The 16,791-nt window shown below is 44.4% G+C and overlaps 1 protein-coding gene across 3 annotated transcripts in view; it reads left to right on the top strand.

Moving 5' to 3' along the window:
• The window catches only part of SMG7 (SMG7 nonsense mediated mRNA decay factor), a 52,060-nt gene extending 35,281 nt beyond the window's left edge, over positions 1-16,779 (top strand). For 2 of the 3 annotated variants that reach the window (XM_030455018.1, XM_030455019.1), the window contains exons 12-23: positions 53-113; positions 830-949; positions 1,408-1,843; positions 5,327-5,471; positions 6,444-6,832; positions 7,739-8,104; positions 9,523-9,672; positions 11,240-11,320; positions 12,212-12,371; positions 13,708-13,878; positions 13,968-14,119; positions 14,614-16,779. In XM_030455018.1, the coding sequence (XP_030310878.1) occupies positions 53-113; positions 830-949; positions 1,408-1,843; positions 5,327-5,471; positions 6,444-6,832; positions 7,739-8,104; positions 9,523-9,672; positions 11,240-11,320; positions 12,212-12,371; positions 13,708-13,878; positions 13,968-14,119; positions 14,614-14,727 (2,345 nt within the window). In that variant the 3' untranslated portion in view covers positions 14,728-16,779. The remainder of the gene's footprint in view (positions 1-52; positions 114-829; positions 950-1,407; positions 1,844-5,326; positions 5,472-6,443; positions 6,833-7,738; positions 8,105-9,522; positions 9,673-11,239; positions 11,321-12,211; positions 12,372-13,707; positions 13,879-13,967; positions 14,120-14,613) is intronic. The other variant, XM_030455021.1, reaches the window with a different exon arrangement.
• Positions 16,780-16,791: the final 12 nt, after the last annotated feature.

Genomic DNA, 16,791 nt, shown 5'->3' with positions numbered 1-16,791 from the left:
TGTCCTGAATGTGTTCATGCTTTCCTTATGCTGTTTGCTGTCTGTTCACCAGCAACCCCCCTTCCAGAAGAATTTGAGCTGCAAGGATTCTTGGCTCTGAGGCCCTCATTCAGGTGGGTGACAGCTGAAGGAAACTCTACTCTTGCTGATGTCACTGTTCTGGTAAACATTGACCTCTACAATATCTTATTTTGTGTGTGCTTACTGCTGGATGGATTGATGTAGATATCTTTTCATCAGAACTCTAATAGGCAGCACAAGACTTGAGTACAGAGTAAGTAAATCTTCAGTAGAACTCTGGGAAAAGTCATGAGCTTATGATATTGATTATGACTTTTTTGGTTTTCTTCTGTAAGTTGATAAAATGAATACTCTGTTTTGACTGTGTCCCTGTACCAAACATCATACATAAGTGCTGACAATATTAGAAGCATTCACTCCACTATGTTTGTGATTCTCAGTTACCACACAGATGAGCTATCTTAAAAAAAAACCTTCTTGAAGTCAGAAGCTGGAAGAGGGTGGATTTGGGTTAGACATAAGGAAGAAATTCTTTAGTGCGAGGGTGGTAAGACACTGGAACAGGTGCAGAGGGGTTGGAACTAGATGATCTTTAAGGTCCCTTCTTACTGAAACCAAACTGTGATTCTTTGATGTAGTTGCACACTGTGTCTGTAAATCCAGCATCCACGACTGTCATGTATTGAATAATACCTGCTGAAATTTCACAGCCTGTAAGAGTGATGCTGACCCAGCTGTGTTTCTAAAGAAAAAAACTGTTGCAGAGGCTGTCTTATTAATATCATTCCCTCTCCTATATCAACACTAGGAACTTGGATTTTTCTAAAGGCCACCAGGCAATTACAGGAGACAGGGAAGGGCAACAGCGTCGGATACGGGAGCAGCGTCTGATCTTCACAGGCAAATGGATTGCTGATAACCAGCCCAGGTAACTACAAGCTGCTTCTGAGTCTTTCAGTTGCAGGTGTAAGATGAGGTAGCACAGGTCCCAGAGCTGTATTTTCTCCTTATTTGACACTGCAGTTAGGTATAATGTGAACACAAGATGCTGACGGTGCCGATAACGTATTCTGTGGGCTCACCCAATTGACTAATTATGACAGGGAAGTATTTGGAGTAATGCAGCATGTCTGATGAGGCTTTTTTAGTGATACTGCAGCACAGCTAAGTGGAAATGGTGTTTGAAATGGTAGCAAGATTCTTTGCAGACAAGCTGATGTCATGGATGGTAGAGAATGCCCTTAGCTGAGAGATGTAACATCTTATTGCTGGGGTGAAGAGGTGCCGGGTGCATATGATGACTTCTCTAATTTGGGAGTGGGTCACCCTGTAAGAAGCTCTACCTACTTGCTTTTCACTTCCTTTCTGTCTGGCTTTGTTTTTCAGGTTGATTCAGTGTGAAAACGAGGTGGGAAAGCTGTTGTTTTTGACAGAAATCCCGGAATTATTGCTAGAGGACCCAAGTGAAGCCAAAGAGAGTCTCGCCTTGCAGGAAGCATCTGTTGCAGAGCTGCTGTCTGCTGATGGGAGCCCTGGACTCAAATCAGTTCTGTCCTCTGGCAGGAGCCTCAACAGCAACTGTGATGCAGGAGAAAAACCAATGGTCACGTTCAAAGAGAACATCAAACCACGGGAACTGAACAGAGAGCAAGGGCGAATCTATCCCCCTAAGGATGTAGGCAGGGAAAGAAGGGACTATAGCAAAGGAATAGTAGCCAATAAGACTGATGGGAAGAAGGATACCAATAAAAGAAAGAATGAGATCAAGAAATGCAGCTTGGATAAGATGCAGGAAGCAGGAAAGCAGAACGTGGCAGTTCAGGTAAGCCTTTAGATCAAAGGGATGCTGTGGCATAAACAGCATCATGTTTCTGTCAGGGCTGTCATGGCTTGTGAAGGGTACAGCAGAATTGAGGTCTCCTGGTGGGTCCTGCAGGTACAGATAATGCATGCAAAAAAGAGAACCATCTGTCCAGGTATTAGCAATCTTTGGGTCTGTGCTGCCCTTTTCCCTGATTCTGTCTTGATGTGTTGAGGAGGAAAAAATAGGCAGCAATGAAAGGGGATTTTACTGTATGCTTAGGGTAGTTAAAAACCAGCCTCTACCTGTTGTTCAAATTACTGAGGCTAGCAAGGGAGTTCTGATGGACAGTTGTAGTCATGCTCTTACCTTGCTGCAGTCTGTTGTGAAGGAACTGAGTTCTCTGCATTTTGGGTTCAGTTCTCTGGTGCATATTCAATAAATTAAACAGATCACAAACCCCACCCAATTGTAGAATATGATCCTTCATGCTGTGTGTGCAGTCAGGTGGCCCCCTGTGGAAGAGAGGAGAGGCACACTGCACTTAGACCCTTGCTCAGTTGCTTGCTCAGAATTGCTGCTTTTCATTTTAGCAGCTCTTTTCTTAGTCATCTTTTTGAGGCTTGCTTTTTTCCTCTGTTTCTGGGAGCACTGTGTGCAGAAATGCTCACCTTGTAAGTAGACAGGGAATTTGCTGGCCTGGCTTCCACTGAGTGGTAATAAATATGAGTGTAGAGTTTCAGGATTGATCTGATCTGTATCTGGATACTTTGCCTGCATCTCAGGTCATTCTTTGATGACATCTGGAGGCATTTAATGATAGTAATGGAGACTCTTATTTCCCTAGAGAAAATGTCAGTTCTTCACCATTCTTGTATTATTTCCTAATGCACTTTTAGCTCCCTTGCCTGAGTGTAAGCCCATTAGAGCTCCCCAGGACAGATCTACAGAATAACTTATGTCTTCCTCTTTGCAGCAGCTCTGAAGTCTTGGGTAATTGAGGTCTCTTTTTCCTGACCCAAACAAACCAGCTCTTCCAGTCTATCTGGTGTGTGGTGTTGGGACCCTTGGATCATTCTTCTGGTTCTTGTGATTATTTGCTACTAAACATCATTGCTATGAAATGGAAGGGCTGAGCTGGCAGTGCTGTGTAGTTGGCTTTGTAAGGGGTCCTATCAAGGGGGGGTAAAAGCAAGAAACCTACAGAAACTACATGGCACTTGTTCATGAGTTACCAAACAAGAGTCTGGTGTCTGAAAAACAACTTAGGTGAGTTAGAATAGCAGATTTTTGAAGTATCTGTTAAATGTGTCTAGAATATGGTTGCAAGACTAAGGACAACTCCCAGTTTCAGTGTTAGTTCCCCTGTCTTGCAAATGAAGGACATCAGGCAAGCAAAACCTGCCAGATCTTCTACAAAGTGTATATAATTCTGTGGATAGGGAAGATATTTTAATTTGAACCCAGCTTATTTACCAGAAAATTGCTTGTCTTAGTCTTGAGAGAACAAACCCAGAAAAAACTGATTTCAAATCCAAGTAGAGTGGAATCTGTTCTGCTGTGTTGCTCACTTTTCATCTGTTGTTGAATAGAAATTATTTTTGACTTTTCAATTCTATCAGCTGTGTTTGTTATGGCAACTATTACAGCATTTTGTCTTGTATAGTTTGGTGGAGTTGCTTATCCAGACCTCCTCCAGGAAGGGAGCTTTGCTTCCCCTGACCGAGGAGGAATCGGTGGAGGTTTTGCAGTGACTGGTGGTCTGTTAGCACTCTGCTTTGGCCTTCCTTGAAAATTCAGGCTTTATCTTGTCCATAGCTCATTGCCTTCCAAAGCTGAAATGCTGCAGATGCTGCAGCAAAATAGTTTTTTGGCTAATACACAGAAATAATTAGTCCTTTTCTGCAGATAAGTGGAAAACTTGCACGCTTGGACAGGATGATGAGAGTGTTATAGAGGCTGAATCTCTCTGCTTTTCAGTGAAAATAACACTAGGTGCTGAGGAAGGCTCCATGCAGACTTGCTCAAGGTGTAATGAACTTTTTAGGTGCCTGTGATGAAATGGTGCCTCTCCCAAACACCCTGTGGGAGCCCTCAGGACCACCAGGGAAGCAGAGATTGGTGGTGTTGACACTTTGGAAGAAAGGCCAAGGAGAAGGAAGGAAGCCACTGAAATTTGTCTGTCTTGATGAATCAATTTTAGGGATTAGCTTTTAAGATGAAGTGTAAATCATGAGGGTGGGGGATTCTGACAGACTAGAGCTTGTGTTTTCAAATCCCAGTGGCAGAAAGAGTCTTTTGAATTCTCCAACATTGATGTAAAAGAATCATTTACATCATTTACACTGATGTAAAAAATGTGTAGCTTTCTTTTAGGATTTTTGGATTACAAAAATGTTTGGTTCATTGTGGGTTAAAAAGGGACAGCACAATGTAAGTTGAATTGACAGAATGGGAGGAAGGATGAAGGTGGGCAGTGAAGTGATGCAGCATGAGCATCCTTCATGTTGCTTAGCATCAGCCAGACCTTGAGGTGGAGTTCCTTCATGTTTTCTAGTGTGAGATCAAAAATAGACCCAAACCTTCCACTCTTACAATCTACTTCCTAAATTAAATACAAAAAATAAACCTCACTCCCACAATTTCTTAAAGGGGAATTATTTGAAAAAGAATTTAAGAAAGCATTTGGATGCACCTACTCCCTTACCACTGTATTTTGGCATAAAAGCCTCTAACACTTGTTAACTCAGCAGCATTAAATGTTGAAATAAATCCTACACCCTTTTGGTTTGGTTTGGTTTGGATTTTTTTTCATTTGGTTCCTTTCTTTTGATCACCTTTGAAGCGTGAGGTCTGCTCCTGGGCCCTTTCTGTATTGCCCAGGTTCCTTGCTTGTTGTTTTTTCCTGCCTGCTCCATCTTGCATTCCAGGCAGTTCTGCTGAGCTGAACAAAAAGGGAAAGTAGTCTTCCCCTCTGTCTTCCTCCAGGAAGACCCAGACTGCAGCAGACTCAGAATCAGGTAAACGTTCCATTCCATTCTTCTCTTCCTTATACTGGTGCAGCTCTTTTAACAGAAAATCCCAGAAAACTGAAAGGTTAAAGCACTTCTGCTGTATGCTCTAGGTTCATGGTATGGGCAGCTCTATCACTGTGTGGATTAGGCTGACAGAGTTCCCTAGGGAGAACATGGTAGGGTTTGTGTTTTAAGGTGCTGTGCATGTAAGCAGCATGAGTTAGATTGCAGCAGTGCCCCAGGAGAAGTGTAATAGCATCTGCACTTGTTTTTATAGCACTGCAGCTGAGGACAGGCAGGGCAACCTGCTGAAGGTCACTGAGGAGGCAACTGAGTTCCTCTGTTCCAAGCTTCTCCCAGTTCCTTAGGGAAGTAATCTCACAGACAGTCTGGGAGTTTAATTATTTTTTTTTTTGTTTGAGAAGTAATGAGTTATATGGGTAGTTAGAGAAAAAGTTGCCAAATTTTTTCTTACTTTCTTTTTCATTAGGTGAAATCCCAGACAGATATGAGGAAGACTCCAGTGTCTGAAGCCAGGAAAACACCTGTAACTCAGACTCCAAGCCAGGCCAGCAGTTCTCAGTTCATCCCCATTCATCATCCAGGAGCCTTCCCTCCACTTCCTAGCCGGCCAGGTAATTTGCATCATTCTTTTGAAGTGTGCTTTACTTTTGTCTGCAAAGAAAACCCTGTAGTGCTGGTTGTTACAGCCTCTGAATTAGTGACTCTGCATTTTCACGTTGAGAATTTTACAAAGCAGAACTCTTAACAAAATAAATAACATTCCTTTATGCTTTGGGATCAAGGTGTGCCATGAAATCTGGCATCTTCCTTCCTTTGGTTAGCTAGGGGGGGAGATCAAGCAGCTTCACAGTAGGCTGCTTCTGGAGTTTGCCATAACACAGAAGTCTTTTCTTTGGGAGGAAACACTCCCTGTGCTTAGGACTCCATTACAAAGGATCAGTCACAACACTTTCTTCTTTAAAGCTCACTTTCTTTTGTAGTCTTGCTCGTGTTTCTAGTTGTAATTTGTGTGGTCATATTTGCTGTTGTTGCTGTGTTGCTCCATTTTGTTGTGGAGTGTTCCTGTCATACCTCGCTATGTGTTTCCTCACTGAATAGCTGGAAGATGGCAGCTATTGGGTGTATTGGGTGTATCCTGGCAGCTGTTGGGTGTAGCTGCTCAATGGAAGACAGAAGGATGTCTTCCCTGTCCCAAAATCAGCATAAAACCTGGCCTGAGAGACCCAGAATTAAAGTCTGCCTTCCAGACCTGGCTTTTCATTGTGAACTAGAGGAAAGAAATTGATCCTGCAGATATGGAGATTTCTTTCCTTAAATATATATATCTGTGTCTAAATTAATCCTGAGACTGATGATCCTCTGGGAGGAGGTGGTAGACTTACTGATGGCTTCTCTCCAAAAGTTTAGTCCCTTCCCTGCAGGGAAGGAACAGACTCTTTGGTATTTCCTGTCCTTGTAGTCTAAATGAGCAAAATGGGAATAAGCCCTGAACAACCAAAACCCCACACTAAATATTGTCTTGAGGGAGCTCCCTGCTTTGCCCCATTTTGATTAAAAGTGTTTTCTTTTTTTATCTTTGCCAGGGTTTCCACCTCCAACCTACGTTGTCCCTCCTCCTGTGGCTTTCTCCATGAGCACAGGGTACACCTTCCCAGGTGGTGTTTCTGTCCCAGGAACCTTCCTCCAGCCCACAGCTCACTCACCTGCAGGAAACCAGGTGCAAGGTGGGAAACAGTCCCACATTCCCTACAGCCAGCAAAGGCCCTCTGGACCAGGGCCAATGACCCAGGGACCTCAGCAAACACCACCTCCTTCCCAGCAAGCCCTCTCATCTCTACCAGCTCAGGCAACAGCACAGTCCACAAGCCAGTTACAGGTCCAAGCTCTGGCCCAGAAACAGCAGCAGCAGTCCCCTACAAAAGCTGTGCAGGGCCTGGGGAAAAGCCCACCACACCACTCCGGATTCCAGCAGGTAAACCTGACAATGTGCTAAGCTTCATTTCAAAATACAGAAGCAAAGATTGGTTTGGCTTGGAAGGACCTTAAAGATCACCTAGTTCCATGGGCAGGGACACCTCCCACTAGAGGAGGCTGCTCCAAGCCCCATCCAGCCTGACTTTGGAACATTTCCAGGGATGGGGCAGCCACAGCTTCTCTGGGCAACCTGTTCCAGTGTCTCACCACTGTGACAGCAAAGAATTTTTTCCTAGTATCTCCTCTAGATCTCCCTTCTCAAGGGGAAACCATTTCTCCTTGTTCTGTAACTCCATACCCTTGTAAAAAATCCTTTTCCAGCTTTCCTGCAGCCCCTTCAGGTACTGTAAGGTGCTCTAAGGTCTCCCTGGAGCATTCTGCAGGCTGAACAACCCCAACCTTCTGTGGTCCTGGTTCCCACCCTGATCTTTCCACTGTGGGTTTGGTGTTCTTCAACTCTCTCAGCCTGTCTCCAGGGCAGGGGTGCTCCAGCCCTGTGCATCTTAGTGACCTCCTCTGAACTCTCTCCAGCAAGTCCAAACTTAACTGGATTACTTATTAAAAACTGCCCTTCAAAACCTTATGACCTGTGAACTTCTGGGAAAATGTGAAAAAAAGCTGAGATTTAGTGACTATAGAAGTAGAATTCTCTAACTAGAGATGAAAGTATCTCATGGAATTTGTGTGTTTTTAATAGATAAAATATGAAGGTGATATTTCTGATTAGGTATTTCTTTCATGGGTCTTTCTAGGGAGTATTAGATGCCTGTCATGACTGAATTTTGGTGAATAACACAGCAAATCAGAATGTTTGTGGAATGGCTTAGCACAAGGGAGCCAGACTGACAATTTGAATGGAGTTAGGCATTCAATTAATGTTATTAATTGTTCGTAATTGCCTCAGTATCCCCAGACAGACTCATCAAAGCAGCTCTGGAACCCACCTCAAGTCCAAGGCTCTCTGGGGAAGATCATGCCTGTAAAGCAGTCCTATTACCTGCAGTCCCAGGACCCTCTCAAACTATTTGAACAGTCCTTACAGCCTCCCATGATGCAACAGCAACCTCTGGAGAAAAAAATGAAGCCTTTCCCAATGGAGCCATATAACCAGAACCCCTCAGAAGTCAAGGTGCCAGAATATTACTGGGACTCTTCCTATGGCATGGCTGACAGCAGGGTGATGGCCCAGCAGCCAAACATGGACCGACGGGGAAAACGGCAAGGAGTCTTCCGCCCAGAGCAGGATGCTGTCTCCAGGATGACCTTTGAGGTAAAAATTTGTCTTTCTGACAACCTGAGGCCATTTCCCCCATTCAGGAATACCCTCTAGCCCCAGGCAGGTCAACAGGAGACATTAAATAGGGAGCTGGGTGTCAGTAAACGGGGTTCCAGCAAACAGTGGTAGATTTGCTGCTTTGGTTGGTTGTCATCTTCTCTCTTGAAGGCTTGGTTTCCAGGAGGTGTAAATAAGTCTGGATTGGTGTAGATGTCACACTGATCTCTGCCCTGCGTCAGGTCATGGCAGCTGGTAGTTTTGGGGAAAAGTTTTGCCTGGCAGCTGATGGAAGCCATAAAAGCCATCCAAAAAAATCACAATTATATTATTACCCTTCAAGATGAACTCTTACCAGCCATGTAGCATTGTGAGTGAGTGGCTGAGGCTGCAGTAGTCAGGTTGGAGCTGGGAATTGGTATGGTAGGAGCCATGTTGTATTGGATGATGTTTGGTTGGCTTTCCTGCAAATCCCACCATGCCATGAGAGCACTGAATGACTTCCTTACTTCCCACTTGCACTAAGGGAATACTCTACTTCTGCTCATGCAGTGGTACTTGGTGTTGCTGTTTGTAAAGCCTGTAGTCTTTGCTATTTATTAACAGTCCTGGAGTTGTCTGCAAGAGCTTTTGGTGATGGAAGCTTAAGCAGAGGCTTCTTGAAACCTCTATAAATGCACCCAGGGTTTTCAGGAGGTCAGCTCAGATCACTTGGCTTTATTCTTCAGAGACAAAAAGCAGGCAACCTACAGGAGTCTGCCTCTGCTCTCATGTATGGTTGTGGTTTTTAGATGGGACAGGCTCAAAGCCTTGTCCTCATTCTAAGAAGGGAAGCCTTGCCTGGATGCAAACGTGGTGCAGTATGGGCAGAAGCTGTGTCTGTGGTGTTGGTGTTTTCAGTGTCTCACAAAATTTGATATGTCAGGTTTGCCTGGCACATCACAGGGGTTTTTGGCCCTGTGGTCACTTGGCATAGGAGCCATTAACAGAGGAAATAGATTTAGACTCCACAAATAGAAGAGGGGAGAAGATGCAAACGAAATTTTGCTTGAAACCTAAATTACCCCCAGGTCAGCTGTAGGAGAATAATTGTTAGATTTCATGTTCCTTGTCCTTGAATGTGAAAACAGGTTCAGTGTTTGGCATGGGTGCAATGGGAAGCCCACAATCCACTAAAAGTAGCTGCCCATCCCTTCTCTCTTCCCAGGACATGCATGGCCACATGGCTGGTTGTTTTCTGCTCAGCACTTTCTCTGCACCTTGACACTTCCTTGCCACCTCCCACCCCTGCATGCTGCTTTCTACCTTTCTTTCCTCTTGCTGTTTTATCCTGCACTGCTTGGACTCTCCTTGCCCTCTCTTGCTGTTCTCTTTTCTGCCTTCTGTTGTCTCACTGTGCTCATTTCTGTCACTAGGACCCCAAGAGCTCCCCTCTGCTTCCTCCGGACCTGTTAAAGAGTCTGGCTGCCTTGGAGGAGGAGGAAGAGCTGATTTTCTCTAATCCTCCTGATCTTTACCCAGCTCTGCTGGGGCCTCTCGCCTCTCTTCCTGGACGAAGCCTCTTTGTATGTATTTGATGTAATTCTGCTCCTTCTCACTCTTAACTGGCATCTCTCTCTTCTCTGAAATGATAAGAAATGTGAAATTCCTTCCTCTCCCCCATCCCTCCTCTCTCCTTCCCTGCCTCACCCTTGAGCTAAGCTTCCTGCAAGAGCTCAGACCAGCTGTAGGCCCACAGTAAAGCCCTCAGGTTGAAGCCAGGGCTCCTGATTTGTTCAGAAATCACTGAGTGGGGTTTTCTTAAAAGTTCAGTCCTTGGGAGAGATGCTTGTGCATCCTTTAATGCACTCGAGTTTTCTGCAGTTGGATGGGCTCAGCAGTAAGGGGAGCACAGATTCAACTCTGGGAAGTCATCAGAAGTGGGGCTTGTTATAATCTACATATGAAAATTACAGAAAGACAGGGAGGAAGCTGCCCTACTGAATGCTGAAGAGATTGTAAAAGGCAGGATGAGTGTGGGAAAAAATTGTAAGCAGCTGGCTAAATAATCAGTGTTTCCTGTACAAATAGTCATTTTTGATAGGCTGAGAGTGACTTCTGTCTACATTTGTGAATTAAAACCTTCCTAGTTCAATAGCTGGAGCATCTCAGAGCTGCTGAATTTGTAAATTGCCTCTAAAGATGCAGTGTGCCTTTCTAGGATGGCTGCAAGCATATTCATTAAAGATTATTTCAGATTTGCAGCAGTAACAAAGAAGAGTTATTTGTGACTCTCCTCAAAATCTCTGGTTCAAAGTCAATTCCTCCTTTTACATATTTTACATACTATCCCAAGGAACCAGTAGCAAAATAGATACCCATTTCTGTCTCATTTTAGATATCTTTGTGAAGGAACTAATAGCTGCTTCCTCAGCAGTTTTCTTTGAAGCTCTTAGAGTTGATGTCTGCTGACAAATGGAAGGAAGTTCTTCTCTTTGCCAGCTGTGTGGATGTGAAAAATGTGGATTTTGTCTGCCTTTTAGACTATGCTTTCAACATAATGAGCTGTTAGATTTTCAAAGTGACAAGTTAGGAACCTCTTGACAAGAAAATGAGCCTGTTTGTCTGAAGTTTAGAGGATAAAAGCAAAGCCATTCCAAATATTGAGACCATGTTAAAGAGAGAGGGATGCTAGTTCATGTTTTTGTTGTTTGAACAACTAATTCCAAAAAACACAATATGCTGAGCTGATGTGACTGCAGGAAGGCTGTTATTTGGAACAAGGCTACAGCTTTCTTTGTGAATCATGCCCAGGTTTCATTAAGCCTGTGGCTCAGATCCTGGACATCATCTGAATTTGGTGATGTTCCTTGTCTACCAGCTGAGGCTTCATTTTGTTTTGTTTCATGCACAGATGATTAACTTACCCAATTTCTTCCCTAAATAGGCTTGTTTCAGACACACTAATTTGTCATAGTATTGACACTACTGATCTCCTGTATTTGTTAGTTTGCTTCCCCAGTCCTCCAAGGTGCTGAAGCTAAAATGCAACAAAGGTTTTAAGTGTGACCAAAACCTTTAAATGTCACCAAACTTGGCAGTTTCTTATCGTGTGCTTTCCTCCTGCTCTTTTTCCCCTTTTGGTTTCTTCAGAAGTCCCTGTTGGAAAAACCATCAGAACTGATGTCTCAGTCATCATCTTTCCTGTCCCTCAGTGGCTTTTCTCTTAATCAGGTAAGTGAGGACCAGAGCCTGCAGCATTAAACTAAGTCATGGGGCAGAAATATGGTAATATCCTTTAGTTCCAGGCAGTGGGAAACCAGAAAGAAATCCATATGCCTAACTTCATAATCAGTGAGATTATCTTTGCCTTTATCAGTTGTTTTCACACCTAATTCATCCTAGCTGTAGTTCTGCAGTCTGACTGTAGAATCCTGCTGTATTCATGGGCTCTCAGTAGAACACAGTTCCTGAGCAATGGATTGCCTGTTCTCTTCCAAAGAACTGAGCAGTGTCTAAATCCAGTTTTTGTGGATGCTGGGAATGTGAATTTGGTGAAGGCTTTGCAGACCACCCAGGAGAAATCTGTCCTTATTCACAGTATGATCATAGAATCATAGAATGGGTTGGGTTGGAAGGGACCTTGAAGCAGTTCCAACCATGGGCAGGGATGCCTCCCACTACATCAGCTTGCTTAAGGCTCCATGAACCTGGCCTTGAACACCTCTAGGGAAGAGACAGCCACAACTTCCTTGGGAAACCTCTTCCAGTGTCTCACCAGCCTCACAGGAAAGAATTTTTTCATAATATCTACCCTAAATCTCCCCTCTTTGAGCTTTGTCTTTGAGTTTTAAAGGATTTCCCCTTGTCCTTTCACTACACACCCCTGTCAAGAGCCCTACCCCAGCTTCCTTGTAGGCCCCTTTCAGATATTGGAAAGTTGCTGTAAGGTCACCTTGGAGCCTCCTCTTTTCTAGGCTGAAATGGACTTCATGGTAAATAAAATTATCAAGGAGGAGGGGGTTGAGGTGTGAAAATAAATTAGGAAAATATTCTGATCTGTAATTCTCAGTGTTTGAAGTACATGTTTAGATATTGCATCTTTTTTTTTTTTTTCCCCCCCAGGAAAGATATCCAAATAACAGCATGTTCAATGAGGTTTATGGGAAAAACATGAATACCAGCACAAAACCAGAAGTCACCCCTTCAGTTGCCCATCAGGAGACTTCACTGTATTCTCTCTTTGAAGGGACTCCGTGGTCTCCATCCCTTCCAGCCAGCTCAGGTAATCCTTTTGCTTGTGTCAAAAGATATAAAAGGGTTTGAGTTAATTCTGGGCCTCCTGAAAGTTAAATGTAACTAGGAATGAAAAACTTTGTTTGAAAAGGTGTCTGAAGGTTTGTTTTGCTTAGAAATACTAGGAAGACTTCTTAGAAATATATCTGATATTTCAGAAATACAAAGGCATTCTGTAATTTAATACAGTGTGAGAGCCTGGATTTTAATTTAGGTAATTGAGCAGGGTAATAATTGTGTGTGTCAAATCCTGACATCTCTCTAAGGTAGATTCCTAATAAGCATAAGGTAGATTCCTAAAAAGAATTTGGGAGTAGGGCTTTAAGTCAAACATCTGTGTACTTTGTGTTACTTCTTTTCATGAATTTCATAGTGTAGATAGTAGAAAGAAAAAGAAAACTTAAAACTGAGGAGTATGGAGCAAAACATGAGTAGGATTTTTTGGTGGTTTTTGTTGTTAAGTAGCCAAAAAGCAAACCAGTTTTTCCCTTAGTATTTACTTTAAGGGCATAAAACATGAGTTTAGTCTCACTAAAAAAAATCCAGAACAGCATGAAAGGGGGAATGATTAGCAGAGCCCACCAACCAGGTGGACTTTAACATCTGTACCAGAGATTTTTTAACATCTGTACACTGAGATTTTTGTAACCCCCCAAGAATCACTGCTGTGGGTACAAAGGAAGGAGCTGGGCAGTGCTTTTAGGTGGGCAGGATTTATGGCTTGCATGGTTTCAGCTTTCTTTCCCTTCACATCCTCATTCGAGGTCTCATAGTTTCCTGCCATCCTGCTCTGCTGGACTGCCTCCAAGCATTGTTCTTTCCTGCCTCAGATAGGATTTTCCATGCTCAATCTCCTTTTTTGCTCAGTTTTGGATTCTGGTCTGAGTTGCTTTAAAACTTAGGGGTGTAAAATATTCACTGACTTGAGAGTTCAAGTTGTGAACTTTAAATCTCTTCAAGGTCTAATGCCTTTGGTTTATTGGCTTGTCAAGCATGACAAGAATTTTTTTTTCCCATTTTGAGCCAAGTTCTTCAAGAAACACAGGGAAAACTAGCTTTGGCCATTCCTCTTGAAGTTTCCTGGTTTTTTTGTTTTATGGGAAGTGTGTGTGTGCATTAAAACAATCATTCCATTCTTCTATAGCACAAAAAAATTTCACTCAGAACTTAAGCATTACTCTCATGTAATGGAGAGATTAAAAACTGCCCTTCAGACCTGGAGAAAACTGCTGGCAGAATTCTTAGCAGCACTGAGAAATTAAAAATTGGGAGGCACATCCCTTTTCTGTTGACCTGTTTTTTTTCTCTTGCCTTGTAATCACCAGATCACTCAACACCAGCCAGCCAGTCTCCTCACTCCTCCAACCCCAGCAGCTTGCCAAGCTCCCCTCCAACCCATAACCACAACTCTGTTCCCTTTTCCAACTTTGGACCTATTGGGACTCTGGACAACAGAGACAGAAGAGTTGCAGACCGCTGGAAAACGGATAAGCCAGGCAAGTGCTGGGTTGCATGGAGCCAGTTTTTGGGTTTTTTCATGACTCTTTTGCAATGTTCCTTTGAACTTGACTTTTTCCTGTTTTAGCAATGGGAGGGTTTGGTCTGGACTATCTCCCAGTGACATCCTCATCTTCGGAGAGCAGCTGGCATCAGACCAGTGCTCCCAGTGGCACTTGGGCAGCCCAAGGTCCCTCTGCTATTGAGGACTCCTCTGCTGTGCTCATGGAGAGCCTGAAGGTATGTTGGGCTGAACTGGGTTCTTGTCTGCAGGGCCAGAAGATCCAGTGATGGGGTTTAGCCTATTGCAAGAGTCAAAGAGGTCAGTCAGAAAGGTTTTTCCTGCAGATTCACTTGTGTAGGCAGCGTGGGAGGTGTGACTGGCACTGGAAGATGTCACAGTTTGCCAGTTCTTGCTGTTCTAGAATATTTTGTGGAACAAGACCAAGCTGGCAGAACTGGAAGAAATGATAACATTTGCTTTGATTAGTCCTAAAATTAGTAATCATTAAGGTGGGATGAATTTTTATGGTAACAAGGACGAGGAGGAGGAGGAGAAGCTTCTTCCTGGGAGCCTCTTTTTAAAAGGGCACCTTTGAAGTCTGGAAAACTTTCATGATAGGCCAGGTGTGAGTGATAAAGCGAGAATACAGAAAACTTTCTCATCAGTGAGAGGGGTGGGAGAGGGGGCTGTGTCATGCCAGGAGGTGCTAGTGTTGGCTGTTTGTTTTTAGTCCATCTGGTCCAGTTCCATGATGCACCCTGGACCTTCAGCCCTGGAGCAGCTGTTAATGCAGCAGAAGCAGAAGCAGCAACGTGGGCACGGCACCATGAATCCGCCGCATTGAGACAGAGGTGGCAACCTTCACAGAGGCTCCATAAACATGGCATGTTGGGTTTGCAGGACTGGCCCACACAGTCCTGTGCAGGTGGCAGCCCTCTCTTCTGTTCTTTGTTATCAGGAGGGCGTAAGTGCTCCACCGACCCACTGAGCGTGCACAAAAAAAAAAACAAAGTCTGCAGTGCAAGAAAAACTTCAGGAACTCTCCCATCCCCAGGCCCTCTGGAGGGAGAGGGGAACTGCTGCTTGTCTCACTCAGTAACCGATACCACCGCCTCTCACCTTCTCCATTGTGCATGTCCCCAGCCACATGGGAAGCAAAAAAAAGCTGAGAACCAAGGGCAGATGGGAGAAGCCAATGAGGACTTCTCAATCCTGTTCCTCTCTTTTTGGGGAGATAAAATAGGAATCGGTTAATGATTGCTTCGCTGACTGAGAATGTAGTCGAAACTCCTCCTAAAACATCTTTCTTACCAGCTCAGTAGTAAGATCAGACTGAGTTCTTCTGTACACAGATGTACATCATAGTCAGTGTGTAGCAACCAGAGCCCCAGCTGCTGCTCCAGCCAGAGGTGGCTCGTGGCAGGGTGAGGCTTGATAATCCTGGGCTAGCGAAGGAGTTTCATGAAGGAGAGTCTGGCACTTGGCACCACTTCACCTTGCACCTGAAGGTTTTGGCCAGTCTGTTGAGTGGGTTAGAGACTCCCATGTGAAATGCTCTCTCAGTAGGTGTTTGAGCTATAATGGGTGACATGGGGCATGGCAGCACTCTGCTGGACAAGCAAGTTAACTGCTATGGGGTTTTAAATTAAATGTTTGATTTCTGTACATTTTACTGTAGCCTAGTGGCTAGCCCCACACAGGTCAGGCTAGTCTGTGCATTCACAGCCTGACTCATTTTAATAGGCAGGTAGAAAGCTTTCAGTGGGTTTTGTTTGTTTTGGTTTTGTTTTGTTTTTTTTCTTTCTCCATCCTTTCATCTTCACTGGATGCTATTAGTGTCATTACTGACATGCAACATCACATAGAAAAGAATCAGGGGTCCAGAAGGACTGGGTAAAGCCAACAGTTGGCCTGGGCAGTGGGGAGTGCCTGCACCCTCCTGGGGCATGGAGCCACTCTGCAAAACCACTGCCACCCCCCTCCCCCAGCACCCCCAGCTGCAGCCCCAAACTTTTAAGTTCCAGAATGAAATTGGAAGCACCTGTGGACATTGGTGTGTCACAGCACATGGAAGAAAAGAGTAGTGCTGTTCATAGATGAAAAAGTGCAGAAGGGAAAAGGGTAAGGTTTTGTTTGCTATTTATTAGGGGGAAGGAAGACTGGAAGCCTTGTTAAAGAAAAGGACAGCAGTTTTGTTAGTTTTTCCCAGGGAAGTTACTACAGAAACAATCTCAACGTCCATTTGCTGTGTTTAGCAGTAGGGTTTTGTGTGATGATTTAGGATCTCTGGAGCTGGAGGTCAGCTGCAGAGCAAAGCACACGCAGGAGCTGAAGTGACACTGGAGCCTGGGCAGCCCTAAGGAATGCAAAAAGGGAAGATGGAAGAGAGCTGAGCCCCCCTCCAGGGGTAGGAGCAGCTCCCCCATCATCCTTTAGCAACATCACTGTTCTTTGTTGCATTTCAATGCTCTTGTTTCCTTTCCAAAGTCCAACGAGTGACTTTCCCATCCAGTGGCAAGATGAACCAAGCCCCTCTGTGCTTCCCCCTTAGCCCTCCCAGTTTGTCTCTCACGCTGTGCCCTCCAGCAGCTGCCACATTCCAGTGTTTGAACCCTCCCTTGGCTCTTGCACCCCAGACAAGCTAACCAAGTCCCGGCAGTGCCAGGGTCCCAGCTGCACCCTTCCACTTGTGCATGAGCATCCTGCCTTGGGAACGTCTCCAACTCTGGGCTGGGACTCCCCTCCCACCCTCTGACATGCTGGGGGAAGCAAGGGAGGGGGCCCCCCAAACAGAAACTAGTTTGTGTCGTAAGCTTTTTTGTGTTTTTTGTCTGTCTGTGCAAGAACTGCAGCTGCTGAAATCAGCTTTGCCTTTAATTAAACCATGTTCTCTCCATCCAGGTCTGTG

The sequence above is a fragment of the Calypte anna genome, chromosome 8 (assembly GCF_003957555.1).
Source record: "Calypte anna isolate BGI_N300 chromosome 8, bCalAnn1_v1.p, whole genome shotgun sequence".
Lineage (NCBI taxonomy): Eukaryota > Metazoa > Chordata > Aves > Apodiformes > Trochilidae > Calypte > Calypte anna.
This window is presented reverse-complemented; position numbering and strand designations above follow the sequence as displayed.